This window comes from Taudactylus pleione, unplaced genomic scaffold, assembly GCF_031769625.1.
Source record: "Taudactylus pleione unplaced genomic scaffold, aTauple2 ptg000184l, whole genome shotgun sequence".
NCBI lineage: Eukaryota > Metazoa > Chordata > Amphibia > Anura > Myobatrachidae > Taudactylus > Taudactylus pleione.
Genome location: NW_028284586.1, coordinates 8,745,501 through 8,758,876, shown reverse-complemented (window position 1 = coordinate 8,758,876; position 13,376 = coordinate 8,745,501). Strand labels below are relative to the sequence as shown.

The 13,376-nt window shown below is 49.3% G+C and overlaps 1 protein-coding gene across 1 annotated transcript in view; it reads right to left on the bottom strand.

The window, feature by feature from the left end:
• SMG1 (SMG1 nonsense mediated mRNA decay associated PI3K related kinase) overlaps nucleotides 1–13,376 on the bottom strand; it is a 243,586-nt gene that overhangs the window by 143,252 nt on the left and 86,958 nt on the right. The window contains exon 19 of the mRNA XM_088476176.1: nucleotides 510–650. Within this exon, the coding sequence (XP_088332302.1) occupies nucleotides 510–650 (141 nt within the window). The remainder of the gene's footprint in view (nucleotides 1–509; nucleotides 651–13,376) is intronic.

The following is a 13,376-nucleotide window of genomic DNA, read 5'->3' as shown; positions in this document are numbered from 1 at the left end:
AGGCAGTTGCAAATGCAGGGCTGCAGACATCGAGATGTAAGTGCACTAACATATGGGAAAAATATGCTATTTTTACTTGATTTATGTCATTTACACCACGTTTGTACAAACTCTCCATCAGTCCCTATATCAGTTAAGTCGCTGTAGTTACAAAGGTTTCCGGCTAGAACACCCACTTTATCAAATTATGGAATGAAGCAAACATAAAATATGCTTTTTTTTAACTCCTTATTTAATTGAGGACTTAAACCATACTAGAAACTTCAGGGGCAAAAATAAGGCGCTATAAAAAACACGTCAATTTTCATCCCATGGGGAGTTTCCTGACATTTTAAAGAGCTCCTAAAGTGTGGAGCAATGATCATCTGCCACACAACACCAAACTGCATTGCATTAGCCAGCCAAGTGCTATGGTGTGATAGGACAATGGAATGTACTCTCTCATAAAGCAAAAATATATGTGGTATTCTGAAATTGTCTGACCCTAAAGACACAACAAGCAATCTTACCCTGATCGGTGTGAGTTTCCATAGAGAATAAAACTGATCACATCAGAAAAGTCCTGTGGGTGGAATGTATTGCTGGGAGATTTGCCCATGTGGTTTCGTATAGCAGAGGAGATCTCCTGCATTTCCGTGTGATTGGTGTTACTGTAATAAAGAAAACACTTCATTACTTACAATTCAACATAATCATTCAGATGCATCACTACTTTGATAATACCACAAATAGCTCTGAGATTCTGTGATCACTTTTCTAAAAGAGTAGTGATTTATCTACCCCCCCCCCCATAATTTATTTTATCCTATGACAAGGGAAAACACATACGATATGTTATGACACATAATATGTTATAACAATTGGCTTGAGGAAGGGAAGGATAAAATGAGAGATATGGTAAGAACTTATCTTTGTTATCTTTCTCTTCCTTCAAAGTCCATAGGGTCCACAGGGTTGACCTTGGGATATAGCTGGATCTGGAGCTTTAGCTCCCAGGATGCACTGGGTCCATCCTCCTCTATACCCCAGAAGACTGGAACACACAAGAACCATACTCACAGAGAGGGAGACGGAAAACCGGTGACCCATATGAAGCCAGGTGCGTCAGGGCGGGCGCCCTGTGGACTTCGATGAAAGAGATAAAGGCAAGTTCTTACCATATCTCTCATTTTCTTCTTCAGGGTCCATAGGGGGTCCACAGGGTTGACCTTGGGGATGTGTCAAAGCACTCCAACTAAGGGCGGGGACGCTCCTGTGCTGAAAGGAGAATCCGGCGCCCGAAGGAAGCATCCTGAGGGGCGAAGGTGTCAAGAGCATAGAACCTCAGAAAGGTCTGGATGGAAGACCACGTGGCCGCCTTACACAGCTGAACAGCCGAGGTGCCACGGCCAGCTGCCCACGAGGGACCCACATACCGAGTAGAGTGAGCCTTAACAGAGGCTGGAACAGGCAAGCCCTCCTTCGTAGAAGCCTCAGAAATAGCCAAACTAAGCCATCTAGCCACAGTTTGGATTTCACAGGAGGAGTCTGATCCACATAAATGCGGAGAGCCTGGACAACATTCAAGGAGGCCGAGAGGTCAGGTGACTGAAAGGCCCGCACAACAATTTCCTGAGTAATGTGGAATTTAGAAACCACCTTAGGAAGAAAACCCGGACGAGTGCGAAGCAACGCCCTTTCCTGGTGAAATATCAGAAAAGGAGGACGACAGAAAAGCTTTCCCAAGTCTGACACCCTCATGGCCGAAGCAATCGCCAGGAGAAAAATAGTCTCAACCGTCAACCACTTGAGATCCACTGACAAGCGGTTCGAATGGAGGACCCTGTAGGGCCCGAAGCACTACAGCCAAATCCCAAGGAGCCACTGGGGGAACAAAGGGAGGCTGAATCCTGAGAACACCCTGGAAATAGGTGTGAACATCTGGCAGTGTAGCGATCCTTCGCTGGAACCACACAGATAGTGTAGACACATGAACCTTTAAAGAAGATAGGTGTAAACCTAGGTCCAAACCAGACTGAAGGAACGCCAAAATCCTAGAAATACGAAACACCTGAGGATAGTAGTTACTCGACTCACACCACTGAAAATAAGTATGCCCCAACTGTGGTAATCCTGGCGGAGGCAGACTTGCGTGCCTGCAGCATTGTGCTGATGACTGAGCTGGGAAAACCCTGGGACCTTAAGACTGATGTCTCAAGAGCCACACAGTCTAAGACAGACGACCTAGATCTGGGTAAAGGCAGGGTCCCCGAGACAACAGTTCCAGAAATTGAGGCAGGAGGAACGGAGCGTCGATGGAGAGGTTCCAAAGATCGTAGTACCAAAAACGTCTGGGCCAAGCAGGAGCCACCAGTAGAAGCATGCCGCCATCCTGTTTGAATTTCCGAAGGACCTGAGGAAGTAGGGATATAGGAGGGAATAGATACGCCAACTGGAAGGTCCATCTCACCGACAGCGCGTCCATCAGGCTTGGTCGGCACCTCTTGGACCCGTACACTGGCAACTTGTGATGGGAAGCCATGAGGTCCACCTCCGGAAGTCCCCACTTGTCCACAAGTAGTTGAAACACCTCTGGGTGAAGCGACCATTCCCCGGGATGCACGTTGTGATGGCTGAGGAAGTCTGCCTCCCAATTGAGGACTCCTGGAATAAAGACTGCCGAGATGGCTGGAAGGTGGCACTCCACCCAAGACAGGAAGCGTGACACCTCTGTCATTGCTGCCCGGCAGCGAGCACCCCCTTGTTGGTTGATGTACGCCACCGTGGTGGCGGTGTCGGACTGAACCTGCACGGCTTTTCCTTGAAGAACGTGACCCGAAGTTCCAGAATGTTGATCGGGAGAATTGCTTATTCCGCTGTCAAACAGCCTTGAAGTGACAGTGGAACTGTCACTGCACCCCTACCCCGGAGGACTGGCATCTGTTGTGAGAAGAACCCAGTCCGGGATCCAAAACGGGCGACCCCTGGTGAGAGGAAATGTCTGAAGCCACCAAGAGTGAGAGGCGCACCTCCGGTGACAACACCAGCATCAGAGTCCTGATCCGGTGTGGTAACCTGTTCCCTTTGGATAGAATCAGCCTCTGCAGGGGCCTGGAATGGAACTGGGCATACCACCATGTCGAATGCTGACACCGTGGATCCTAGACCCTCATTGCCGAGTGAACAGATACCCGCCAACTGTTCAGACAACTGCGCACCCGCAGTTGTAGGGAGGACTTTTTCTGAGGTTAGCAAGATCCTCTGCTGGTGAGAATCAAGAAGGGCTCCCAAATGAACCATCCTTTGTGATGGGATGAGGGAGGACTTCCTCCAATTTACCAGCCACCCGTGCGCTTGCAGACAAGCGATTGTCAGGTGTAGATGTTGTAGAAGGATCTCCGGGAAAGGCTCGCCAGCAATAGGTGGTCGTCGAGATACGGTAGAAGCCATATACCTTAGCTTCGTAGATGGGCAGCCATGACAGCCATAATTTTGGTGAATACCTTGGAGCCGTGGAGAGGCCAAAGGGCAGAGCCTGAAACTGGTAGTGGAGCTGACGTATAGCAAACTCCAGATACAGCTGGTGGGAAGGCGCTATAGGAACATGAAGGTAGGCGTCCTTAATGTACATAGAGACAATGTAATCCCAAGGTTCCATAGCCTTATATGATGGAAAGCAAAGTTTCCATACTGAATTTTGACACTCTGAGGAACTTGTTTAGCAACTTCAGATTGAGGATAGGCCGATGAGACTCATTGGGTTTCGGAAACAGAGTAGAGTAGTAACCCGTCCCATGTTGAGAAAATGGAATGGGAACAATGACCCCTGCTTTCAGCAAGGAATCTATGGCTCCCTGAATCTGCAAGGCCTTGGTCTCGTCTAGAGGAGGACTTGTGTAGAAGAACTGTTGGGGACGTCTGTAACGAAAGGAGGGGGCGTACCACTGAGAGACCACTTCTTGAACCAAAGCATCCGTGCTGGTGTTGTACCAGCACTGGGCAAATTGAAGAAGTCGGCCTACCACTCTGGGATGCCCCAGAGGGAGGCCCATCCCATCAGGCAAAGGTTTATCCTCCGGCTTGGAAGTAGGGCGTCTAGCACTCCACGCTTGCTTCTTAGATTTAGGGGCAGCCTTGGTTGCCAACTGCCTCGGGAAGGACTGCCCTTTGGACTTTCCCTGAGAACGAAAGGACCGAAATGCAGAGGTCCTAGCCTTAGAAGGTGCAGCTGCCGATGGTAGAAAGCGGACTTAAGACTTTGTCAGGGTATCTACAACTTTGTCCAGGTCCGGCCCAAACAATATCTTCCCATAAAAGGGTAAGGCCTCCAAGCCCTTCTTGGAGTCCGCATCCGCCCTCCAAGAACGTAACCACAAAGCACGGTGAGCAGACACCGCTGCGGACGAGACTCTGGAAGTCAGAAGACTGGCATCCAAAGCCGCCTCACCAATATACGAAGCGGCATCTCTCATCTGTCCCACTAAAGCTCTCTGAACTTCAGGAACCTCCTCAGGAAAGGTATCTTCTAGTACATTGGCCCAGCTTTCAATGGCTTTAGCTACCCAGGAGATGGCCATGGACGGACATGCCACAGCCCCTGAAAGAGAATAGATTGACTTCAAGCAGGTCTCCACCTTCCTGTTCGTGGGATCCTTTAAGGATGAAATGGAGGGCATAGGTAAGGTAGCACACTTGATTAAGCGAGTAACATGAGTATCCACCGCAGGCAAAGTTTCCCACTTTTTGCAATGACCCGCAGGAAACTTAACTAGACACTACGTTTCTGCGGCTGGAACCTCTTACTAGGCGAATGCCAGGCCTACACCATGTGGTCAGTCAGCTGGTCAGATACTGCCGAAAGTCACTTTTGCCTGTTTGAAATTTGGGTATTTGGATTTAGGGGCCGGAGCGTCATCCTCAATATCAAGAATGGATCGAACCGCCCATACCAAAGCTGGCATATTAATATACTATTTCGTTTCTACCTCCAGGACAGGGGAATCAGAGTCAGAGTCCTCCGGTAATTCCCCATCATCCGAGGATGCATCAGAGTCTGACATCTGTACAGACTGGGATGACATAACCGGGCGTTTAGACACCTTCTGAGGCTTGTTACTTCTGAGCATAGTTTGAAAAGCTGAAGATGAAGCTGCCAAACTCTGGACTGAACTAGAGAACACATCCACCCAAGGTGGTTAACCAGCCTGAGGGAGTCCCTGAAAGGGAATGACAGACTGCTGAGACTCTAAATATAATGATAACCCCGTATAGGGACTAACAGTCTGAGGCCCAGGGGGAGAATGCAACAAATGCAGTATACCCGCTAGTACAGACTCTGCGGTCCCGCCGTGATTCCCAGATCTGTACTGGCGTCGCAGTGCCGGTGGGGTGTAAGAGTGACAGCTTGGACGTGAAATGGACAGTCATTAAAAGTTAAAAAATAAAAATGTAAAAAAACTCAACAAAAAAAACAAACAAACAAAAAAAAAAAAAAACTTAGGGGCTGCTAATCAGCCCCCCTGCGCTAACTGTGAACTGACCCCGGCCAGGCACCAACTTAAACTGAGGTGCCTGTGGCTCGGGGTATACAGGAGGATGGACCCAGTACATCCTGGGAGCTAAAGCTTTAACTGCGTGGTGCCCGTGGATCCAGATATACCCAAAGGTCAACCCTGTGGACGCCCAATGGACCCTGATGAAAAAAAAAAAAAAAAAAAAGAATTTAAGAGCAATACTACTTGTAAGGACATTCCTGGCAAAAGTTGAAGCTGAGGTACTTTGGGAAGGGGGGGATAGGGGGTAATCAAGGAAGGCGTTATGCAGATACAATGTGATTAAGGAAGAATCAGGCCATTAGACCAGGGGTATTAAACAAGCGGCCCGCCAAATTTTGTGATACTACACATCCCAGCAAGCCCTGCCACAGTTTTGGAGAGAGCCTTACTACTTTTTCTGCAGCTGGCAAAAGAACAGTCATTGTGCAGAGAAAAACCTGAAACCTAGATGGGTAAATATGCAGATACAACACCTCAACATACATTTAATCAATTTTTGAGCTTTTTTTTTTTTTAGAGAAAATCGCCAGAAAATTAAAATTTCTTTATTGGCCAATTACTACTATTTCATTGGGAAGGGTGTATGAGCGGTTCTGCACTGTATTCTGACATTTGATCTTAAAGTTAAAGTTTTTACCTAAATTTTGACCTGCTAAGAGGGGTGCGCAGAAAATTGCGGGTTTGTTGAGAAAATGCAATATGAATTTGAAATTTAATAGCATATGGAATTTGCTGTGAAAATGGCTTTTAGGACCCAACTCTATGCTAATTATAAACTCTGATAAGAAAGTGGACATCAGGAGGAAAACGCTGGCCAAAGAAGAACATGTCATGGCTGACCAATGGTCACCCAGATAAGTATTCCTGAGGGATGTAGTTATGAGACCGGCAGCCGCATGTCCGCCAGTCTTAATCCCGACAAGGGATTTAACATCGGCATCGAAATACCAATGCCTATGTTAATCCCGACACCGGTACGCCGAACCAATCGTCCTCTCTGGCGGGTGAGTATATAATTACCAAGGGGGGGGGGGGGGAGAAATTGGGGGGTTAAGTTCAAGGACCCCCGATTTAGGGTTAGGCTGGGGGGGTTAGAATTAGGCACTAGGGGGGGGGGGGGGGGTTAGGTCTAGGCCCCCCTGGGAGGGTTAGGGTGCGGGGGTTTGGTTTAAACACCCATGGGTGGGAGGTTAGGGTTAGCCACTAGAGGGGGAGGTTAGGGTTAGATCCTGTCGGGATCTTCATTCTTCCAGTATCGGCATTACATCCGCTGGGCTTTAGTCTGGCGGTATGTCATACAGATTCCGTTCCTGGGGCCATTAAATCAGGGATGAGGAATAAAATGCTGTGATGCTACCAGATCTCGCTCTATAAATCTCAGCAAAAACCCACAACATCCTGATGACTTCAGGATCATTGGACTTCTCGGTTCATTCTATGTGCTGGCATTACCCTACCCCCCTACTTAATTAGGGAGATCATAGTTCCTACTATGATAATGCAAAAAACACATGGTTGTACAAGTGTTAATCATGGAAGGGAGAAATTAGCCTCTGGAGTGAGCATCTGGTCCAATCGAAAAGTAAATCCAGGAGCAACATGGAAAGCAATAGGCCAAGCACAACTTTTGCCTACAAGGCAGTCATGGCTTTTCTACGTCTGATGGCTAGTGATAAGATGTTATAAACTACTACGGAGATATTCCTATTCTCTCATGCCTTAGAATGATAAAACAAGAGATATGGTAAGAACTTACCTTTGTTATCTCTGTTTCTACGAAGTCCATAGGGTCCACAGGGTTGACCTTGGGGTATAGGTTGGGAACCAAATCCGAGCACCACGCAGTTAAAGCTTTTAGCTCCCAGGATGCACTTGGGTCCACTCTCCCTATAACCCCGCCCCCCAGCCAGAGGCACCTCAGTTTGTAAGTAGCCAAAGGCCGGAGGAGGAGAGAAAAAGAGAAAACTGGAACACACTAGAACCATACTCACAGAAAAGGAGACGGGAAACCGGTGACCAGTAACACAGCCCATATGAAGCCAGATGCACAGGGCGGGCGCCCTGTGGACCCTATGGACTTCGTAGAAACAGAGATAACAAAGGTAAGTTCTTACCATATCTGTTTTCTACTTCAGGGTCCACAGGGTTGACCTTGGGGATGTCCCAAAGCAGTTCAACCAAGGGTGGGGACGCTCCTGTGCTGAGAGGAGAAACCGTCGCCAAAAAGGAAGCATCCTGAGAGGCAAAGGAAACCAATGCCTAGAACCTTAAAAAGGTATGGACAGAAGACCACGTGGACACCTAGTAAGGCAAAACAGCCGAGGCGCCACAACGAGCCGCCCTCGAGGGTTACATGGCCCGAGAAAAAACAAGCCTCAACGACAGAAATGCCCACCTATGGGTAGGCCCCTGAGGAAGACATACGAGGCCATCCAACCAACATTTCATTATAGGCCGGCCATCGTTTCCTGTGAAAACCAGAAACCGCAGACCACCAATAAGGAGTCCGATTACCATAAGGAACTTGAACGGATCACATAAAGCCAAAGAGGCCGGACCACAGTCAATGAGGCCACACCAGCCGAGAGGACTGGGAACTGAATGGCCGTACCATAAGTTCCAGAATAATATGGAACCTAAAAACCACTCTAAGAAGAAACACACGGCGAGAGCAACTCACACCCTGACATGATGCCCTCCAGAAGAGGGAGCCACATGAGAACGCTCCCAATTCAGACACTCTCCTGGTTGATTTAAACACCCTGAGAGAGAGAGCTTAAACAATAGACCATGTAATGGCTATCACAACTAGCGGTTCCATTGACTGTCCCCGGAGGGAACAAAGAACCACTACTAACTCCCCAGGAGTCCCTAGGGAGGACAAGTGGAGGCATAATCCAGAAAACACTCCAAAGGATGAACTGGATACCAGAGCGGAGCAATTCCATATCTTAACCATACCGACAGTGTAGAGATCCGCCCTGTCAGGAAGGCCAGGCCAAGGGTGAAACCCAAGCCAGCCGTAAGGAATGCCAGAATATCTGGAAATCCTGGACACCGGAGGATCGTATCGACAGGTAAGATACCATAAGAATTATGTATGCCACAGTGGCAGATCCCAGCAAAGTCTGGCCTATCTGCTCTAAACATCTCAATGAAGACAGAGCCAGGGAAGCCCTAGGACCACAGTAGGGGCGCAGTCAAAGACAAACGATCCAGGTCCAGGGAAAAACAAGGACCCTGAGACAACAGGTCCAGATAGTGAAGCAGTAGGAACGGAGCATCGATGAGGAGACTCCGAAAATCTTAGAACCAGTGATGTCTGGGACGAACTGGAGCCCCCAGAAGGAAAGCCCCTCCGTCTCGAATTAAACTTCCGAAGACCTCAAGGAAGAAGGGAGACCGGAGGACACAGGTACACAAAGTGGAAGGACCACTTCACTGACAAAGTCACTGAAGGTAGATTCAGTGCTCCTAGAGCTGGACTGTAACACCGGTAGTGTGTGATTGAGTCAGAAGGCCATGGGGATCAATCCCCTCAGGGAGGCCCCCTCTGCTCACCAGGAGTTGAAACCTCTCTTGGAGAAGAGACTAGTCCCCGGGATGCACGTCGTGACGGCTGAGGAAGCCCGCTTCCCAATGGAGAGCTCCGGGAATAAACACTGCAGAGTTGGCCAGGAGAAGACCCTTGGACTATGTCAGAATGGATGACATTCCTGACATTGCCACCCAACTACCAGTGTTGCCTAGATGGAAGCCACTGTTGTGACACTGTCGGACTGAACCTATTCAGGTTTACCGTGACATATGTGTTAGGCCAGAGTGAAGGTCCAAGACAGCCTAAAGTGTCAACAAGTTAAGTGGCAGGGCAGAAGCGACAGACGTCCAACTGCCCCGAAACGAATGCGGACCAGACACTGTCTGTAGCAAAGAAAACCCTGGACGAGATGGCCATAGCCACCCGGACAGAGACCAACTCGCCTCCGGAGAAAGTATCATCGTTCGAACAGCGATCCGATGGAAAAAACTCGATCCATCTGGAGGGGAGTCAATTATGGCAAGGCCTGGAATGGAACTGAGCACATTCCACCCTACCAAAAGGTAGACACTCTGGTAGACCGCGCATCACAAAGAGTAATGACATATGTCGACTGCGTAGATATCCGCACACTCCAAGCTGAAGAGTGGAGATCTTGTCTTACGCCAGAAAAATTCTCAGATTCTGAGAATCCAGCAGTGCTCCCAGATGAAGAAAACCCTGTGAGGGATGCAGGGAGGACTTTTTCTCCGTTGACTAATTATCTGTGCCGACAAGAAGCCACGGTTATCCTGACCTGGCGGTAAGGTACCTTGGTGATCCTGCTAAAAACAGGAGACCGTCCAGAGAAAGGAGCATTCGGATACACTGAACAGGTGAACTGTCAGAAAATCCATAAAGCTGGTAAACCCTGGTGGAGTTGAGGACAGCCCCAAAAGGCAGAGCCCGAAACTTACAAGTGTTGCTGTGGCACAGCAAACCTGAACCCATGCTGATGAGAGGGGTCTGTATGTACCCGTAGGTACGTATCCTGAATACTCAGATATACCATAAAATGCCCAGGTTCCAAACGTCGGATGATGGAGCATGGACGATTCCACCTGAGTCCAGGCACCGTTGGAATCTGATTCAGGGATTTGAGACAGAGTATAGGCAAAGGAGGACCAGTCGGTCACTGCCCCAGAAAGAAAGTAGAACAACCAGTCCCTCACTGAGATAGTGAGGTTGGCCGAAATAGCTCTGCTTACCACAAAGACTGTATAGCTTTCTGGGATTGTAAGGCCCTGATCGGGTCTGAAGAAGGGCCCGTGTAACAATGCCTGTGAGGAGGCCGTCTGAGCAATGAGAGGCCGTTGAGAATCAGTACCTCACTCTGGAATTCCCCAGATGTAGACCTGTCCCGTCAGGCTGAAGGTATATCCTCAGGTGTAGAAACAGGGTCATCCGGAAGTCCAGGACTGCTCGGTACTGGATATGGTGGCCCCCATGGAGGCCGACAGCCTAGGAAAAAACAGGCCTTTAGGCTGACCCTGAGGACAAAAAGACTTAACAGAGTTAGTCCGAATGTAGTGGGAGTAGCTAAAGACGGTATCTCCCCATTAGTGATACTGCCAATGATGCAACGATCTTGTCAAGGTCAGGACCAAACAAGATCTTTCCCATGGAAGGAGTCTGCACCTCTGCTTTCCCATAACGCAGCCATAGGGTATTGCGGCGGATACAGTCGCCGCCGAAACCCTGAAAGTTAGAAGACCGGCATCCAATATAGGTAATCCCACATATGACCACTGCATATTTTATGAGAGCGGCAAAAGATATTTGAACCCCAGATGTGTTGGAGGGGAAAAACGTCACAAAAGCATCAGCATGCGATGGCCATGGTAGGACGGGCAACAGGCCCTGAAAACGAGTACATCGATTTCAGGCAAAGTTACCACCTACGGATCCGTAAAATCCGTCCAGGCCGGGATGGGAGGCGTATTAATGCCTGTAACCCGACGATTAACATACAAATCCATCCCAGAAGGGGATTTCCATTACTTGTGAGGACCCCCAGGGAAAGGGAAAACAAGAGATATGGTAAGAACTTACCTTTGTTATCTCTGTTTCTACGAAGTCCATAGGGTCCACAGGGTTGACCTTGGGGTATAGGTTGGGAACCAAATCCGGGCACCACGCAGTTAAAGCTTTTAGCTCCCAGGATGCACTGGGTCCACTCTCCCTATAACCCCACCCCCAAGCCAGAGGCACCTCAGTTTGTAAGTAGCCAAAGGCCGGAGGAGGAGAGAAAACTGGAACACTCAATAACCATACTCACCGAAATGGGAGACGGAAAACCGGTGACCAGCCACACAGCCCATATGAAGCCAGGTGCGTCAGGGCGGGCGCCCTGTGGACCCTATGGACTTCGTAGAAACAGAGATAACAAAGGTAAGTTCTTACCATATCTCTTGTTTTCTACTTCAGGGTCCATAGGGGGTCCACAGGGTTGACCTTGGGGATGTCCCAAAGCAGTTCAACCAAGGGTGGGGACGCTCCTGTGCTGAGAGGAGAAACCGTCGCCAAAAAGGAAGCATCCTGAGAGGCAAAGGAAACCAATGCCTAGAACCTTAAAAAGGTGTGGACAGAAGACCACGTGGCCACCTAGTAAGGCAAAACAGCCGAGGCGCCACAGCGAGCCGCACACGAGGGTCACATGGCCCGAGAAAAAACAAGCATCAACAACAGGAAGGCCTACCCATGGGTAGGCCCCTGAGGAAGACCTACGAGGCCATCCAGCCAACATTTGGTTATAGGCCGGCCATCCTTTCCTGTGAAAACCAGAAATCTCAGACCACCAATAAGGAGTCCGATTTCCGTAAGGAACCTGAACGGATCACATAAATCCAAAGAGGCCAGACCACAGTCAATGAGGCCACACCAGCCGAGAGGACTGGGGACAGAATGGCCGTACCATAAGTTCCAGAATAATATGGAACCTGAAAACCACTAAGAAGAAACACAGGGCGAGAGCAACTCCCACCCTGACATGATGCCCTCCAGAAGAGGGAGCCACATGAGAACGCTCCCAATTCAGACACTCTCCTGGTTGATATAAACACCCTGAGAGAAAGAGAGAGCCTAAGCAATAGACCATGTAATGGCTATCACAACCAGCGGTTCCATTGACTGTCCCCGGAGGTAACGAAGAACCACTACTTACTCCCAAGGAGTCCCTAGGGAGGACAAATGGAGGCATAATCAAGAAAACACTCCAAAGGATGAACTGGATACCAGAGTGGAGCAATTCCATATCTTAACCATACCGACAGTGTAGAGATCCGCACTGTCAGGAAGACCAGGCCAAGTGTGAAACCCAAGCCAGCCGGAAGGAATGCCAGAATATCTGGAAATCCTGGACACCGGAGGATTGTATCGACAGGTACAATACCATAAGATTTATGGCTGCCACAGTTTGTGGTAGGTCCCAGCAAAAGCTGATCCATGTGCTCTAATCATTCCAACGATGACAAAGCCAGGGAAGCCGTAAGACCACTGTAAGGACACAGTCAAAGACAAACGACCCAGGTCCAAGGCAAAACCAAGGACCCTGAGACAACAGGTCCGGGCAGTGAAGCATCAGGGATGGAGTATCGATGTAGAGACTCCGAAGATCCAAGTACCCCTGACATCTGGGGCAATCAGGAGCCACCAGCAGGAAAGCATCTCCGTCTCGATTGAAAACACTTCCAAAGACCTCGAGGAAGAAGGGCGACCGGAGAACACAGGTACACAAAGTGGAAGGACCACTTCACCGACAAAGAGTCGCTGAAGGTTGCTTCAGAATCCCCAGAGCTGAACTGTAACACCATAGTGTGATAAAGTCAGAAGGCCATGAGGGTCACCTCAGGGGGGCCCCCCCTGCTCACCAGGAGATGAAACCTCTCTTGGGGAAGAGACTAGTCCCCGGGATGCACGTCGTGACGGCTGAGGACTCCCGCTTCCCAATGGAGAGCTCCTGAAATGAACGCTGCCGAGATGGTCGGGAGGAGACCCTCGGACTATGTCCGAATATGTGACATACCTGTCATTGCCACCCAACGAACAGTGTTGCTAAAAAGGAAGCCACTGTCCTGACCCTGTCGGACTGAACCTTTTCAGGTTCACCGGGAAACAAGAGTTATGCCAGAGTAAGTTAATTGACAGGGTGGAATCGACAGACGTCCAACTGCACTGAAAAGGATTCGATCCAGACACTGTCCATAGCAAAGAAAACTCTGGACGAGATGGCCATAGCCACCCGGACAGGGACCGACTTGCCTCCG